Source organism: Rhipicephalus sanguineus, chromosome 6 (genome assembly GCF_013339695.2).
Source record: "Rhipicephalus sanguineus isolate Rsan-2018 chromosome 6, BIME_Rsan_1.4, whole genome shotgun sequence".
Classification (NCBI taxonomy): Eukaryota; Metazoa; Arthropoda; class Arachnida; order Ixodida; family Ixodidae; genus Rhipicephalus; species Rhipicephalus sanguineus.
The window spans coordinates 153,550,295-153,567,698 of NC_051181.1; the positions used below are offsets into that span (position 1 = coordinate 153,550,295).

The 17,404-nt window shown below is 46.1% G+C and overlaps 1 protein-coding gene across 1 annotated transcript in view; it reads left to right on the top strand.

The window, feature by feature from the left end:
- Window positions 1-17,404, top strand: part of LOC119396826 (paired box pox-neuro protein) — a 63,815-nt gene that overhangs the window by 34,544 nt on the left and 11,867 nt on the right. Inside the window, exons 2-3 of the mRNA XM_037664161.2 lie at window positions 11,651-11,675; window positions 16,916-17,136. Coding sequence (XP_037520089.2) covers window positions 11,651-11,675; window positions 16,916-17,136 — 246 coding nt within the window. The remainder of the gene's footprint in view (window positions 1-11,650; window positions 11,676-16,915; window positions 17,137-17,404) is intronic.

The window sequence follows — 17,404 nt, forward strand, 5'->3', positions numbered from 1 at the left end:
GTATCGCGATACAGATACAAGATACGCGATGAGTATCTAAGATAGTATCTAAGATACATGTATCTTCGATACTGCCCAGCACTGATGTGGAACGTTGCACGCTTTTCAAAACTTTCAGGGGCCGCTTACTGCGTTCCCTAGTTACTCTGAATCACTCTGAATGGTTTTTAATAGGCGTATGCGAATATTCGAAAATTTCGAATAACGAACCGACTATAGCGTTCTATTCGATTCTGTGCTCGAATCGAATAGTACATATTCGAAATATCGAATATTTTTTTAATAATCAGATACGGCGAAAAATGCTCGAAGGAACGAGACGTCGGAGCAGCGAGAGGTACCTTTTCTTGTTTTCAACGTCGAATTACCCAGATGCATGCTGCCCGTGCACTTACGGGACTATCGACGCAAGGTTGAACACATGATGAAGGCTTTATTGCTTAAAAGTCCAGTGTTGACGAGGCGACAGTTTCATCAATCCACCATCTGAGATTAAGTCATGAAAATCACTCAGCAGTTATGTATAAGTTTCATTTAAAAGCTGTTTTAAAAGTACCGCCTTGAATACTGTAGTCACTTCCACCTTTCAGCCTGCAGGTACAAAATATTTCGAAGGCTATCGTTGCTGCTCTACACGAGTTTGCTCAGTTTAAATATATGTGGTATTTTTTGTCGGTTAAAAGTAATCGGAATGCTCCCTTGTTAAGGCTTGTGAATATTTCTTTCAAATAAAATGTGTTGGAATTCTTGGGCTGTTTCGCAAATTGTTACCTTACCAGTCTAAGGATGTTTTAAAAATGTTTGCCTTACTATTCGAAAACTATTCGAACATAATTCTCTTTATATTCGTATTCGATGGCATCACTATTCGATTCGTATTCGATTCGGTTCCAAAATTCACTATTCGCACACCCCTAGTTTTAAACAAATGCACGATGTACTATCGGTGTCAAATTAGAAATGGTGTAGAAAAGCATTAGAAATGGTGTAGCGCGTCGTCCAGTCATCACCACTGACAAGCGCGCATCACCTTGTTTTGACAGCACTGCGCATGTCTGTGGTGATGACGGAACGACGCGTACTATACCATTGCTAATTCTTGCCGTTCGCGTTTCAATTTACGCCGATAGTACGCACATGTACGCAAGCTGACTCGTCTCGTGTTATCTTGAGATGTTATTGACATCAATCGTCTGTGATGTAACAAATCTTAAGCCTTAGATGCCTCATAAAACGCGAAAATTGACCGGCGTCCCGCGTCGGCGGAAGAAAGAAAGAAAGAAAGAAAGAAAGAAAGAAAGAAAGAAAGAAAGAAAGAAAGAAAGAAAGAAAGAAAGAAAGAAAGAAAGAAAGAAAGAAAGAAAGAAAGAAAGAAATGAGTGTAGTACCATTTTCCTGATTCGGCAAGGGCTCCCGATTTTTTTGTTTTCTGAACAGGTGAATCCTCACCCACTGTACCTACCTATGTGCATTCGCGTAAACCATAACACAACTTTTTCCTGCTTCTGTACTGCAGCAGCAATGTTGAATGGTCCCGTACATAGTCAAGTGTCATAAACTCGTCGAAATCCACGATAGTTTTCGAGGCGCGCTCGTTGTCTTAAACAACGTATATTAGAGACACGCGAACGTCCGTTTAACGTCTTCAACCCCCCCCCCCCCCCCCCCCCGTCCCCTAGACACTTTCGCTCGGTCCGCACACGTACCCTGCGATCGTTACCGGAAGAAAACCGAAAGCGACTTCAATAAAGTGTACGGTCGACGCTCCACCGAGCGACGAACGGGACCAGGTGTGGAAAGCGAGATAAATCCGCGTCTTCGGGGGCCGCCGCCCCGCTTTCCCTTGATGACGCTTCCTTACGATTTTTTTTTTCAACTTAGAGGAAACAAAACTTCGACAAAAGCGTATACCCGACAAACCGGCTAAAGCCCAGCGACCCATGCGGCCTTCTTCGCAAGGCCTTTCAAGTTGTAGATCGATTTGCAGCTTTACATTTGAGTACGTACACTAGCGAATTTTACTCTTTTTTGAGATTTCGTAACCGTTAAAATTGCTTCGCTCCATGCTGTGCCTTTATTTTTTTCTCTCTCTTTCACATCTGGTTGCCTTCTCTGGCTCTTCACCTAAACTTTGATGTTTTAAAACGATGTTTCGGCGTCGTTTCAACCTCAACGGGCCATCCACCGCGTCGTCGCAAAGCCCTGGCGCGCTTTATTTGGACCCGGGCAGCACCAACTTCGATCGCTCAAGGCCCCGCCCATCCTGCGCGAAAGGGTGGCGAAGGCATCGGTAGGAAGGAAAGCGAAGGCGTGGCCAATGTCCTCTCACTTAAGCCCCCTCCGAAGCCGTAGCGTGCGAGACACAGAAAATTTGGAGCAGGTGCAGCGCGATGCCGCGTCCCCCCCCCCCCCTCTTTTCGCATTACCTCCCCCCCGTCCTCACTTTTAACAGCCGCCTTCCACCAGTTCTCCAGCGCTTCCTATGGTTTTGACGAAAGCCGGGCTCGCCTGAACGTCGTGCTGCTCCGTTATTCCCGGTTTTTAACATTTTGAAGCGTCAGAAAACCTTGAGAGTCCTTCATCAATATATATACTTCTGTTTGGGAAAGTTGGTTCATCTTGAAATAAGGAAGTACCAGGGCAAATAGACAGCCATAGGAGTGACGACACGCACACACAGCGCTTATGTGTAAGTGTCGTCTCTCTAGTGAGTGTCTGTTTGCGTTGGTACTTTCTTATTTCGAGGGTCCTTCAACCGCTTCATATTTAGTCTTAATTCGTCGACACCAAAGGTAAAAGAGAAGTTGGAGCCAGTTGGAAATACACTGAAGCGCCTCAGTGTGTTTTAGGTGTAGCGCTCTCATTTCCGCTTGCCACTTGCTTTCCAACACTGCTTCTTTATATTCATCTGGTACGTTTTTCGCCCGTCTTTCGATCACGGTCCTCCTCCCCCAGCTTTCCATCCCGATATCCTTACAGCTAATCCTCGGAGCCAAAAAGGACGTTGACAAAGTTTCCCGTCTCGGGCGCGCGACAGAGAGAAAGAGGGGGTCGCCGCGGTCGCTTAAACATTCATGACGGCGCCGTCAGTCGGAGTCGGCAGTGCCGCCGCGATATGGCCTCTCGCTCGCGACGCCAACGCTCGAAGAAAAAAAAAAGAAAAGGAAGGAAGCATGCGCTTCCCGCAGCGCACCACGGTCGCTCGTTCCATGACCTCCTCCTCCCGTTTTCTTTTCCCTTTTTCCAGTGCACTCTCCTTCCTTACGGTCCCTCGCGCAGCCTGCTTAATTCCATGGAGGCGCCCGTGAAGCTCCGCCCCTTGCTGCACCACGTGATGCCCGCAGAGCCTCTCTGATTCGGCCTGTCCTCCGGCCAATGCGCACGACCCGCGCCAGCCGTGACGTCATGCTTCCGTCGACGGCGGCGCGCTCCGCTTCTGCGTTAGCGCGGCGATTCCGCCCCCTCTCCTTTTTACTTCCTCTCCTCCTCACCTGAAAGCCTGACTTGGACGCTGGCTTCGGCAGAGTCCCTCTCTCTCGATTTATTTTATGTCTTGCATTTCGAGTACGCAGAGCATCTGCAGTTGTTCTGCGTATTAAGTGTTTCGTGCCCCGGCCGCGCCGAGACGGAACTGGGGGAAAGTTTTATGGAACCGCTGGAACCGATTCAGTGGCGCAGTTTCGCATGCGCCGCGCGTCGAAGGTGCGGCGACGGACCAGGGACCCGACAGCGGGTGCTGATTTCACGCTCCTGCAACCAAGTCGTGCGCTCCTTCCTTCCAAGACAGACCGGAGCTTACTACGAAATCGGAGGTGAGTTTTCGTAAATTATCCTGATCGCATCGCTGCGCGAAGTTGCTTCTGTTGTGGTTGTCGATATAGCAGGATCCTAAATATTTATGACAGTATCGTTCTGCTTCTTGAAAAAAAAAACGAAATTGAATTATAAAAAAAGGTTGTTGTGCACATTAAATATGGCAGATTGATTGATTGATTGACAAAATCCCGCCAATTGGTGCTGCATAGCTCAGATTTTGTAAGGCCAGCGCTTAGACAAACATCTAGATATTTTGTTCCTGGCAGTTTCCAGGTTCTTCCAGTTTATTTCTTATTGAAAAACCGAGTAGCTTTTAGAACAACGACATATCTTACACGTGTAGCCATGGGGGTTATTACAACCCACTCTATCTCAGTAAAACCCTCTTAGATCGATAGCAATTCTTTGATCATGTCCCTTGAATATCTTTAGACAAAACCTTCAGACCGGCGGCAAGAGACCGTCCTAAAGCAAGTAGCTCTTTACAACGTTTATGCTGCCTAAAGCAGGCTTACCCTCATAGCAACAACTGTTCGGAAAAGCCCAACTCGTTTTAATCACAAGGTTTGTTTCGCACGGTATCGCCGGTGCTTTGTTTCGTTGACTCTCTCTCAGATAACTGTTACGCAATTACGGGATTTAAGTTTCGGATGTTCATTGTGGTCTATTAGACGCGTCGTGTTACTGGACCACTAGTGTTTGTAAGTGACCAAACATGAAACTCCGTGAAGATAAAAACGTCACACCGTTTTTATCAGGGCTGCACAGTAATGACTTCTTGTGAATACTTCGAACTTGCCTGTATGGCGCTTAATCTTTTTGGTTCGAACCAGTTAATGTCACTGTTGCTGTATAAAAAGGACACCTCCTTTAATAAATTGCAATCGTTTAATAAGCTTAGAAGCTTTCGCTTTCTCGTTCGATGTGTCATGCGAAATTCGGGGACGAACACTCGCGATCACTAAGCACATGGCGCCTACATGGTAACGAAACATGGCCCCTACAAGAAGCCACAACTACAGAATTTTGGTTTTAAAGGTTACTTGAGTTAGTTGCATCCCCACTTGATGTCTCTTTAAAGAGCATGTCTTTCTTGTTGTTGTGCAACATTTATAAAGGAGCCATTTATCGACACTCCTATTAAATCATTTCTTATTATCCTATTACAGTTTCATCTCTTCCGCCGCGTTAGCTCGATCAAACTATAGCGAGTGCCAGAGCTTGTTGTGTTGAAATTCACCGAACAATGACATCGCCTTAATTGGCTACCTCAGCTACATTGTTTTGAAGACTTTAAAAGAGAGCCTCGAATATTATTGAACTACATCCCTTAAAGAGGTTCCTGAAGTTACGTTGTGCTCCTCTTGAGTATCTGTTTTATTCAATAGAATTTCTGCACAGATCGCTTGAGTTGCAAGTATTGTTTTTAAACGAAATGTAATATGGGGACTTCACAAATCAACATCATCCTTTGTTTTTCTTTTTTAATCATCGCGAGAATGTATTTGAAAAGGCTGACTGCTAGCTTTCGATAATGCTCTCTGCAGTATCTTGTTATACTTCGTTTTTTTTTTGTGTGTGTATGCTAATGTGGCGCGCTAAGCAAGCAGCAGTGCACATCACAGATCTCCAGTTTTCGCAGTGTTAACGTGCGCCGTACTGAATACTTAATTTCTGCCAAAACCACGATATGATTATGAGGAACGTCGTAGTGGAGGGACTGGGATTAATTTCGACCACCCAGGGTGGTCTAAATACGTGCGCCTTAACCTAAGCACTGGGCGTTTTTTTTTTTTTTTGCATTTAGCCCCCATCTAAATACGGCTGCCATCGCCGGGAATCGAACCCGCGCGCTCGTGCTTGCAGCGTGGCAACGCCACAGCCACTAGGCCAGTGGTTCTCAGCTATGGATATTTAGGGACCCCTTGAGCACTGGTGGAAGTGATGAGGGAACCTCTGCAGTGAGAAAAAAAAAGGGCGGAGTGGGGGTTATAAATTAATACTACATGCGGTGCCTTTTATTTCACCCTGTCAAAGAATGGTCAAACTAAAGTGCCACGCCAATTCGATCTGAACAGCTTCTCAATAAGTTGTGCAGTCTGTAGTCACATTCAAACTTTTCCTACCTATGTTTGCTCTTCAAATATGCAAGCCTAGAAAAGATATGATCGCGCGCATAAGTCATAGGAAACTGCAACAAAATCTTTACAACTATCTCGTGTAGAAGGGGACACATAAGTCAGCTCCGCCGCAATACGAAAATGCTATGTAGTGAAGCATAACAGGAATAAGAAGGGGCCGGAGCGGGACATAGCGCGCCTCCTAAAAACGTGTTTTTTTGTTTTTGCTTTTTCGAAGATAGTTTTTGCGAACCCTCATACATGACTTCGCGGACCCCCATTTGAGAACCACTGTACCAGACTGTCACGGCGGGTATGTAGCACTGCATTTGGAATTAACTTATATTTAATATAATAATTTGTGGGGGTTTACGTGTCAAAACCACGACATGACTATGAGGCACGCCGTAGTGCAGGGCTCCGGAAATTTTAGATCGTCTGGGCTTCTTTAACGTGCACTGGCGTCGTACAGTACACAGGCCTCTAGCATTTCGCCTCCATCGAAATGCGACCGCCGCGGCCGGTATCGAACCCGTGACTTTCAGGTCAGCAGACAAGCACCGTAGCCACTCTACCACCAAGCGGACAACTTATCTCTGGTATTTTACGTTTCTATGTACACGAACAAGTGCGAGTATAGCTGCTGATTAATTCATGGTAAAGTATCGGCAGCCCAAGGCATAGGATTAGTGAAGCGCGGATTAATGTCGACAACACGTAATTCTTGAGCAGACTGTGGGGCACCGTATAGTATAGGCCGTTTATTAGTGTACGACACCACCCGAAATCCGTGCACTGCGTTCAGTAATCGAACCCACGACTTCGTGCATTATAACACCGAGACTCCACTGCCGTTGAGTTATAGTGTCATTATGAAGCACACTGCAGTGGGAAACCGCAGAATATTTAGCTCAGGCCACGTGCTCTTCTTGAACGTCAACCTATAAGTACAATGGGCGTCCTTGCATTCCGCCCCCTGCAAAATGCAGCCGCCGTAACTGCGATCGAGCCCCTGCTACTTAGAACTTTACAGGGCAATGCCGTAGTCACTGGACTACAATAAACAACAACAATATATATATATATATATATATATATATATATATATATATATATATATATATATATATGAGGAAACGGCAGGAAGAATAACAGAAACAGAAGCTTCTGATTTGTTACGTGGGAAAAGGGAGGGGGAGGGGGGAGGGGGGGACAGAATAGAGATGCCCATATATGCCGTATATGGTGCATTTCTAGAATTCAAACAAACTATAATAAAACATTTCCTGTGTGAACGTCCTGAACATGAAGATGAGAGTCTTGCCCCTGAAACAGCATTAGGCCACTTAGACCATGGCCTCACGCATTCCAAAGCTGGTCCCGTGCGTGATACATACAAGGCTACAAAATCGTTACTGAACTTCTTGAGACGCATCATCCTGTATGGACGCCTGTGTGAGCGTGTCAGTGCGAAGTACTAACTTCACTCCTCTGCCTCATCTTTGAGTCCCATTTCACCGGTGCAAGGTAGCCAACCAGGCTCAGTTTGGTGAAGCCTTTTTTTTTTCCTTTTGTGCAATCCGCCTCGGTGGTACAGCGGTTACGTTGCTCGGCTGCTGAGCCGAAGGTTGCGAGTTCGATACCGGCCGCAGCGGTCGCATTTCGATGTAGACGAAATGCTAGAGGCTACTGCGCGATGTCAGTGCACGTTAAAGGACACAGATGGTCAAGATTGCCGGAGCCCAACACGCATGCCTCATAATCATATCGTGGTTTTGTCTCGGAAAATCCCCGTTATTATTATTAATTCCCTTTATGAACCTAACTTTCCGTTGAATTAAAAAAAGAAAATGTTAGATTTCAAAGAAAAAGGGGCACATGAATTGTAATGTATATTACGTAGTATTTACTACACTCTTCGATCTTTCTCTCTCACACACACGCATACACGCACGCACAATCCCTGCCACTCGAGGTTATGCAGCATAGAAGCCACGCCAAGAAAGAATCAGAACACAATGGGGCGAAGCCGCGGCGAGTCGCAGACATCCATAATTCGCGCGGCCGGTCGTTTGTCGTCGCGTGGTCAAGAAGTGTGTGCGCGTGGGCCGGACCTCGGCGTGGTGGCGTGCCCGCGCGGTCGCGCCGAGCCACAGAGAGCGTGCGTACACTCGCGCCGCTCATCAAATATGGAAGGGTCCGCGGCCGTGTGCTGTGACGTCTCCGCGTCGTTACGGGATTCGGTCGGCGCGTGGCCGGCGCGCTCGCCATTGGCACGCCATGCTCGCACGCATGCACGGTCGCAGGCAAGCAGGGACGCTGCCGAGGCTTTCCGCCAGGAAATGGACGGGCTCCCCCACCGGGGCACTATTTCCCTTTCACTTCTTCCTAAGCCCTTTCCCTTTCCATAAGGCTTCGTGGAGACCATTGCCAGCGTATACGAGAACGACGTCGAGATGACAATTGCCTTGGGAGGAGACCCGTTCACAGGTGTTCTTATAGTAGAGGCGTTACGCTAACGCATTACTGGAGCTATTACGGCTATTACGGTCATAAGACAAGTATCTCGGTCATCAGAGCGAACGTGCGGTAATGTCGAGTCAGTGGATGGAACCATCAGCAGCGGCTATTTATACTGGTCGACCTATAGAGAGCACAGTGTATCAGGAAGTACTGCATTATTCGACCATTATGTTTAATTTTGATGCTAAGCTAGAGTCAGCAGATGAGCAAATTTCCCAGTTCACCTCGGCGAGACGACACGCGTCCAACACATATGCGTTCAAACGTCCTGAGACAACACTCAAGTTTTATTTGTACGAGACAAGATAGTGAAACCGATAAGCTGGACGTATTATGTTATTAAACATTGAAGGAGCACAAAAAAGGAGGGCGCGGGAAAGCCCATAAATCAGCTGGTGATCACGGGCACCGAGATCACGCGCATGCGCATATGTGCGCACATGAAATGAAGTATAGTAACCAGAATTGACAGTGCGCCAATTTCTAATCAATAATGCTGCAGTTTATGGCATTTTATAATGAGCGAAGTGCTCCCACAGTGCCCGTAATTTAATGTTGAACAACTGCTGCCCAACAAGCCTAGCCGATTTCGATTTCCTGATCACATTCAATATGGACACGGCATCGGAGATTGTGAGGAGAAACGGGCACGACGGATGGTATACCATCCGTCGTTGGAGCTATATATATATATATATATATATATATATATATATATATATATATATATATATATATATATATACATATATAGCACAAATAACGAACGCTGCTTCCGGCGGTTAACCTAATTAGAGAATAGACTGTTCCTTACTATTTTATCGTGCGCCCAAGTTTGTTTAACGTGAGTTTAATAACAAAAACTGAGAGATGAAATGAGAAACACTTTATTAGCCGCATCAACTTCCGCAAGGCATTTGAGAAATTCAAGTCAACGAAACGCCTCCGTGTATAAGAGTGTCCGTGGAAAGAAGCATAAAACGACTAATTAGCGTTGTCCTTCAGGTGCCTTTTTCTCAACTATCTGAAAAAATTCGTATGGACTTTCACGTAGCTTTCTGCTACAAACGGGTGGTTGCGAGTTTTCCCTTTCATAACATTTTCTCCGCCTTGCGGGATTCCGCAACTGATTTGTCGTCTGAAGTACTATGTATACACTGCATTATGAAACAATAATTTACGATCGATGTATTTCTTGGAAACTTTCTGGTTTGCGGAGAAGGAAAGATCTCACTTAAACCTAAGAATCAATTTCATTTCCCTAAGTGGAGACACGGCCAGCACAAGCAAAACGATTTCGTGTGAGCAAGTCAATAGTTGCCACGTCATTTCTCTCTGAGTCAAGGAGAAGCGACCCACGCAGGACGGTGTTAAAGAAAAAACAAAAGTCTTAATTCGAGTTGCACGCCCCACGCAGTTTTTAGGCTCATTATACGTACTACATTTATGACGGCTCTTCATTGTTCACCCTTCGAAGAGTATCACGAAAAAAGCATCCAGACAACCATTCGTAGCTTTGTTTGAATCATCGTGGCAAGCCGAGTTACGCGAACGCAGGTGCTCATTGTCTCTTAGAAACAAAGAAAAAGGGTTACACGATTCCTGAGGTTGTAAAATAACAGCTTGAAGGGGAGGGGAAAAAAGCGTAAGCTAGCCTCACATTGGCCTGCCGTTTCGAAGCGGATATTAGATCGCGTGAAGCCCAATTAACGTTGAAGACGCATTGTAGAATTGACTGGCGGTGTCATCACTGGTAAGAACAAGTCAATTATTTGCAACCCTGTTCTTGTTTTTTTTCATCGGCTACACGTTAGCATGGTAACCTTCGGGATTGTGTCTTTGATTTCAAAGATGAAAAAAAAAAAAGTTTCTCGGCGCTTTCGGCGATAAAAAAATACGAAAGCAGTGCTTCACTGTTTTTGTGTAGGCCTGCTTCTTATGTCATCTGTCTTGCGTGCACTGAAAGCTTACTTTATGCTGGGTCCAGCTACATGCGAAATTCTTTCCATAACATATGTTCTCTCATAGAATATGCAATCCGCTTAACTTTTAGGTACATTTTCCCGCGGATGTTGGCGACTGCCCCAGCCTAACCTGCTGCCACAGTTCACTGTTCCCTGTATAGAGTAAAGTCATGATTCTTAAGTTGTCGGTCTTCAATTGGATATACGACCGAAATGAAACAAGGTTAGTTCGTTCGCCGCGGGTTTGCGAGCAGCCCCGCGTTGCTGTATACGTCTTTCAACCAACATTTCCATGATCCACCACCATCTGCACGTTCTCGCAGATTTTATAGCTATGTATTCATTTTTAAAAGCCGCAACGCAAATCTAACAATATGGACCAGATCATGTGTGCTATACGTGTCATATCAAACCTTGGTGTTTGGTGAACCTCAGAGCAAATGAAGGATCAAATTCTGCCTGTTATGTTATTCGTGATGGAGCTTGATTTAAACAAGCTACGATCAATGCTGGACACTCAGACGATTTTATCGGGCCATTACGGACTCACCGTTATCATGTGCAGCAATTTCAGTGTGCAAGTAACTATGCCTGTTCTTCATCAGCTGCAGCATTTAAGACCTGCCTATTCCCTACAACTCACAGCTTTTCAAGATTGTATACTAGCAATGAACTAAGTTTGAAGTCACTTACCACAGTGGCGTATGGCCAAGTGTTTATGTTTCACAAAAAGCCCGTCAAGGTTATGCAAAACCATACTAGAGAGATTATAAATATCAACCCCACAGCAACAATATTTACAAGGTGGTGCGCGTACGAGCATCCTTCCACTATCTGGAACGGTCAGTGCGGTAACAGCTTCAATACAGCGGTGAAATGACATCAGTTGTGTGGGGCAAAGACTTCCACTCTTTGTGCGTAGTTTGAATGACGAGCGATTTCAGATGAGCCATGATGGCACGTTTTGTGCTATCTGCCAAAATGCTGGCACCGTTTTATTCCATGGCGTGATCAATGGATTAGTTGTGCCGGTCTAATCCCTGCTGTCCTATATCTACGTGGTCAGTGACAAGATTTGTAATTCCTCTACCATGACTGTGATTGTTCTAGAAGAGTGTACAGAGATAATCGTTCATCCCGCGAATGTCGGATTGTCACACCAGCTCCTGCGGAAAGTTTTTCATGTTCCTGTTCATTCCGATCATTCTCTTTTTTTTCTGCTTACAGGTGGCGACACTGATGCCGCACACTGGTAAGTGTTGCGCCTCTTAGATACGCTTCCTCATTTAAGCCCCATTCATACTTGCGACGAGCACCAATCCCGCGATCATTTTCGATTGGCGACCAAAAAGTGACCCAAGGTGACCAACGTTCACACCTGCGATTGCGACATATTCCAGTTGCCGCACCGAATTCACGTCTGCTCAAACTGCCATTTCTTCGCGAAATAAGCTGACGTACTGTTTCTGCTCATCTGATTGGTCCAGAGGTTTGCGACCGCAGTCGCGCGAATGAAAAATCGACCAGTGAGAGACTGAGCCAAAGCAGTCGCTTTTAGACCAATGCGGCCATTTGTGACAGGCCGCATTGCCACTAACTTGATCGCGCGACTGGTGCTAGTCCTAGGTGTGATCGAGACCTGTTTGCTCACTGGATATGTTATGCTGATGTTTAAATTAGGCGTGGCTGTGCATATAGTGCGCGCGTGCGTGTGTTATAATGGCAGAAAAAAAAAGGAACATGGTAGCTAACTGAATAATTTCGTTGAGATTGAATGAAGATAATATTGGCGCTAAAATAGCGGAATAGCCAACATTTATCGTTTTGCGAGGGCGAGCCATCACACGCTATCATTTAGCAACACTGGCCAACATTTGTCAATGATTAGTGGACACTAGTTGCCACTGGCAATCACTTAGAACTTTTCATCCAAAACTAGCCATAATTTATCCAATGTTAGCCAACACTATCTGACATTAGCCATAATTTAGCTAAAGTTGAAAAAGTTCAAAAGAGTGGTAAGCTGGGATAGTTGGTATGGATGCATAGTAATAAACAGCGCGAAAAAAGTCAGTTTCACCGCAAGGGCGAAGCAATGAATGCAATAGCAACAAATTGTAGTGATACACGAAGTGAGGCTGGCCGCTAATTGTTTTGCATGCGATCTCGCGTAACTCAAAACGCAGCTGTAAGAGAACACGGCCGCTATAGGGAGAGATGCTCTTACCGCACAGTCTCTTCGCGTTGAGAGCGCAGTACGTAGAAGGGTGTATGAGCCGCCCGCTGATAGCTACCCCGCGATAGCGCTCGCCAGCGATCGCAACCGTGCCCTTAGAATCACAGTTCAAATTTGCTGCTCGAACGAAAACACCCTCCCCCCTTGCATCTTTTCATGCTAGTTCAAGATGGACGGGGCGTTTCCTCTCTGCTTCGACGGCAGGCCTCCTGAGCGAGGTGATGTTATCGCATGCACCCTCCGAGCGACGGAGATGGGCCGGCTCGTTTGATCTCTGCTTCAGCCTCGTTCGTCGCCCCGCGGTAGAACATACGATGCGCGGCAAGATGTTATCAATTCGGACTTTATACGGGACATGACGGCGACAGCGACGGCAAAAACTCGTCGAGAGTGTCCATATAATTGATATCGCAATAAAGCTAGAGACAAAAGGGAAGAACAACACGGGACGAGCGCTGACTACCAACTGAAACATTTATTGCACATAAACAATCACAATAAGTTAACATTTTGCAACGGATTAGCTAACATTAGTCAGCATTATGTGCTTAGGAGTGCCAGTAGTACGATAGTAAATAGGGTACTAAAGAGAAACGCCTTCGGTAGCGGCCCAAATTTATCGCCAGAAATCGCATCTCTCTGCCTCTCCCCCCTCTCTCTCTAAATATATATATATATATAAGCCTGTCTGTCTCTGGGCTCTGTTTAATAAGGAGATGCTGGAATCCGAGAGGCCACGTCTTGCCTTATATGAAAGCTTCTGTTAGTTATAGACAATGCCTCTAACAGCTGTATGATCGTTAAACGCTGCTAATTTGCGAGGCTGCATTTAATATCGAAGCGCGCGAGATGTTCCTTTTGTTCCCCTCCAGCTAATGTGCTATAGTAGACAAGAGGTCTATATTTTTCTATTCGCATAACGATGCGCACGCCACGTGTTGCGCATAGAAGCACTTATGGTATGCTTTACGACGTGCGCGCGTGTTAACGACGCACTCGTGGATCTTTTTTAGGTTTCCAGCCGCGTCTTAAACGAATGGAGTCTCGCACATAAAAGCCTTCTACATCAATCCTTAAGCTCCAGTATGGTACACAATCGGGAGCGGTAACTAGACGATGCAACCTGGCTTCTTCAGAATCATTGGACTACAAGGTTGTCTGATCAGGAACGCTCAGATCTTACCACGCCCCCATCGGGAAAACTGGAAACTTGCTCTAAAACTGGCGTTAAAATCAGCGTCGAGAGCTGCTGCGTCACCGTGACCTCAAAGTGTGTTTACACGTAGCTCTGAAACCGCCCCTTCGAAATCGAAACTGAAGGCGTTTTCTTAAGGTAGCGGTATTCAAAATACGTTCGATGCACTCCCAGGCACCATGATACTCTTCTTTAGGGTTCTCGAAGCCAGTGTTTTTATATGAAGCAACAATCCGAAAATATTTAAAATTCGGGTTAGTACTCCTTTACCATCTATGCATAAGTTCTTTTTCTTTCTTTTTTTTTTGCGGGGCGGGGGGGGGGGGGGCACGAGCACTACGTGGTCCATGCCACTCTTCACCATATGCATACAGCCCGTTAAGCATTAATACAGCACATATGCTCGGCGGCAGCGGTGGCGCTGTCCAGCATGATCGAAGTGGAAACAGTGCATTGGAGAGACGCTGCCGCGTTCTGTCCATGACAATAAGCGGTTTTACGTTTGATGCAAAACAGTAGACACTCAAGCGCGCCCATGCGTGAAATTCAATTCTCTTCAATTTAATTTAATTTCCTAGAAACCAGGGGCCAGAACTTAAGGCTGGGTAATCAGGTTGAGAAGATACATCTTAAGCAAGCTTAGACACCAACTATACCAAGAACAAGTTTTCTTAAATCGCGTGTTGAGGAACCTTCGTCAGAGGAACATGTTTTTCAGATTCAACGTATCGCAAATCTCACATCTCTGTCGTTTTCAAAGCACTCCTGCGTGTCCTGGTAAAACATAAAAAAAAGTAAATCGATAAGTACAATGCTGACTTCAAAGTTGCACAAGTTGTCCGGCACGTAACGCCGATGACTCTAGCGCCGTCGTGGTCTTCGAACCGTATAACACTCGCCGTCGAGCTTGGACTTTCCACTTCACACGTTTATTAGCAGCCGTGTGGTTGGGCCCGATGGGTGCGCAGCGAAGCGTGCTCCCCCTGGCGGCTACGCGCGCACCCCTGACGGCCGCCACTGTCACTAGCTCCAGCGGTTCGGTGATGACAGAAGCCTCGATGACAGCCGGTCGACCGTTCCGCGCCATTGTTTTCTATTGCACCTCCACCACCGACTGCCGGTCAACCTATCGCGCTTGTTTGTTGCTATTTTGAGCGACCCGCTATATTCTGACGTGTTTACGACACAAGGGGGGGATCAGGTGCCTGGCTCTCCCATTTATGTCTCACTTCCAATCCCACAGGAAATTTTCTTTCCTTATAACGTTGCTTCTGCCCATTGTATGTGAATGTGTTGCAAACAACTCAAGTCGTTTTTCTTTTGTTCGTTTATTACGAGCAGTAATCGTCAAGTCTTGTCCATTTGAAAGCCCCCAGGTGAAGTTTCTTTCTTCCTTTCTTTCTTTCTTTCTTTCTTTCTTTCTTTCTTTCTTTCTTTCTTTCTTTCTTTCTTTCTTTCTTTCTTTCTTTCTTTCTTTCTTTCTTTCTTTCTTTCTTTCTTTCTTTCTTTCTTTCTTTCTTTCTTTCTCTGCATTTCTGACGGAACATTTCAGAAATGAAAGTACAAAAAAGAGAAAAAACTCACATTAGTTGGTTAAACAAATACTCTCTTTTGGTCTTCGTGCGCGATCATATATGACGTAATTTACTGCGCCAAATTAAAGCTCGGGAACTGGACATAGCGGCGGTGTTTGCCAGAGCGTATTATTGGCCCTTTTTGTAGTACTGATCTAAACGCTTAAGCATCCAGTATAAACTTGTTGAAATGACGCTCAGTATTTATTCCTCTCTCTTGCGTGTACACGAAACGCTTTTTTTTTTCTGCTTCACGCAAAGCTACGATTTTAAGAAAGCAGCCATATTCCTTGTAACCTTCTTGTCGCTATTATCGTCACGTTTCTTTGTTTTTTTATGTTCTGAAGCTTACCACGATACACGATTCGGCTATGTCAAGTGTAACATTAAAGGGAAAAACGCTCAGCGAGAGCTCAACGTTTCGTAAAAGCGTTGTGTGCGAGCGCAGCGATTCGAACGAGCAACGTGAGCCGCGCCGCGTTTTATAGCCCGGGGTACAGACCACGGATGGGGTCAATCCCCCTCACCCCCCCCCCCCCCCCCAGTAAACAAGAAAATAAAATATAAACGCCTGCCTCCTCATCACTTACCGACATCAGCACTAAAAACCACGCAGCCGAGGTCAGCGCTCGCCTCGCGAAGCGGCCGTCTCGTATTTGATATACGTGTGCACGCCGTCCGGAGCAATCACTTACCGCGATTGCCAACCAAGCGAACGCTGTTTCGAAATCGTTCTATGTACGCAGGGGCCTGTTGTTTCGTGTTCTTTTCTTTTTCCCTTCTTCTGATTTTATTACTGTTGGAAATGCTTTGTTTTCTTCTCAAAAGCGTTCGCCCACCGTTTCGTCAGTTAAGTTCTCAAAGGTCGGGCTTCCGATTTGAAAACGCGCAATAAATGTAGGCGAGACGCAGCCTAGCCTTCTTTCAGATTGTTAGATTTTTTGGGTGTTGTTATTGGGTGTGCGCGTGGTTGAACCGATGTTTGCTTTCAAGCGTGCAGCGCAGGGCTTACTTACGCTGTTTACAGCTTGGGGTTCGAAAAGTGACGATGACATTTTCCATCCTAACACGCAATATCTCGTATAGTAGAATTATCGCTATTCCTTTGACACGTATTGTATTATAGCCCGTTCGAAAGGAACACGGCGCCAGAAAGAAAGAAAGGGAAAAGTCAGGAGCCCATGCCCTATCGGGAAAATTTTCTGGCTTCGTGCTAAAACAGACAGGTGACGTTTCTTTTAAACGCCTTTCATACATCTTTCTCTGCCAAGCGGGCTTTAATAGAACTATCTAATTTGGCACGTGGTCTCCGCGATTAGCTCCGACTGCGCGACGGCGCTCCACCGGAGCTGATCGCGGAGGCCACGTTTTTCATATAATCACGGTGTCTAGATCTATGGGCGAAAATGATCACTTTCTCGTCTACGGCGATGTCTGGAGCACGCACGAAGGCAACCAAGTGTTTGCGGGTGTGCGTTCTGCTGCAGGCCAGGCGGGCATCAACCAGCTGGGAGGCGTCTTCGTGAACGGGCGGCCGTTGCCGGACTACATCCGGCGCCGCATCGTCGAACTGGCGCTAATGGGCGTGAGGCCATGCGACATCTCGCGGCAGCTGCTCGTGTCGCACGGCTGTGTGTCCAAGATATTGACGCGCTTCTACGAGACCGGCTCCATCAAGCCGGGCTCCATCGGTGGGAGCAAGCCCAAGGTGAGATCTCGTCTCGCGACACTTTCGAACGAACGTTCGTGTAGTTCTTGTGAACGCCAGCTTTCGTGTCTGCAACAAATAAAAGACGCCAAAGCACAAAACGACAGTCGATGAACAACTGCGCTTACTAGACTGTCTCCTGAGAAACCTTACGGAATATACGCAGAAAACGAAACTTCTCAACACCACTTGAAGGTACGCACTGGCCCTTTCACCAGTGTTGTAAAAACCAAAACGTCTTACTTCTTGTTCTTTTTTTTTTTCAACA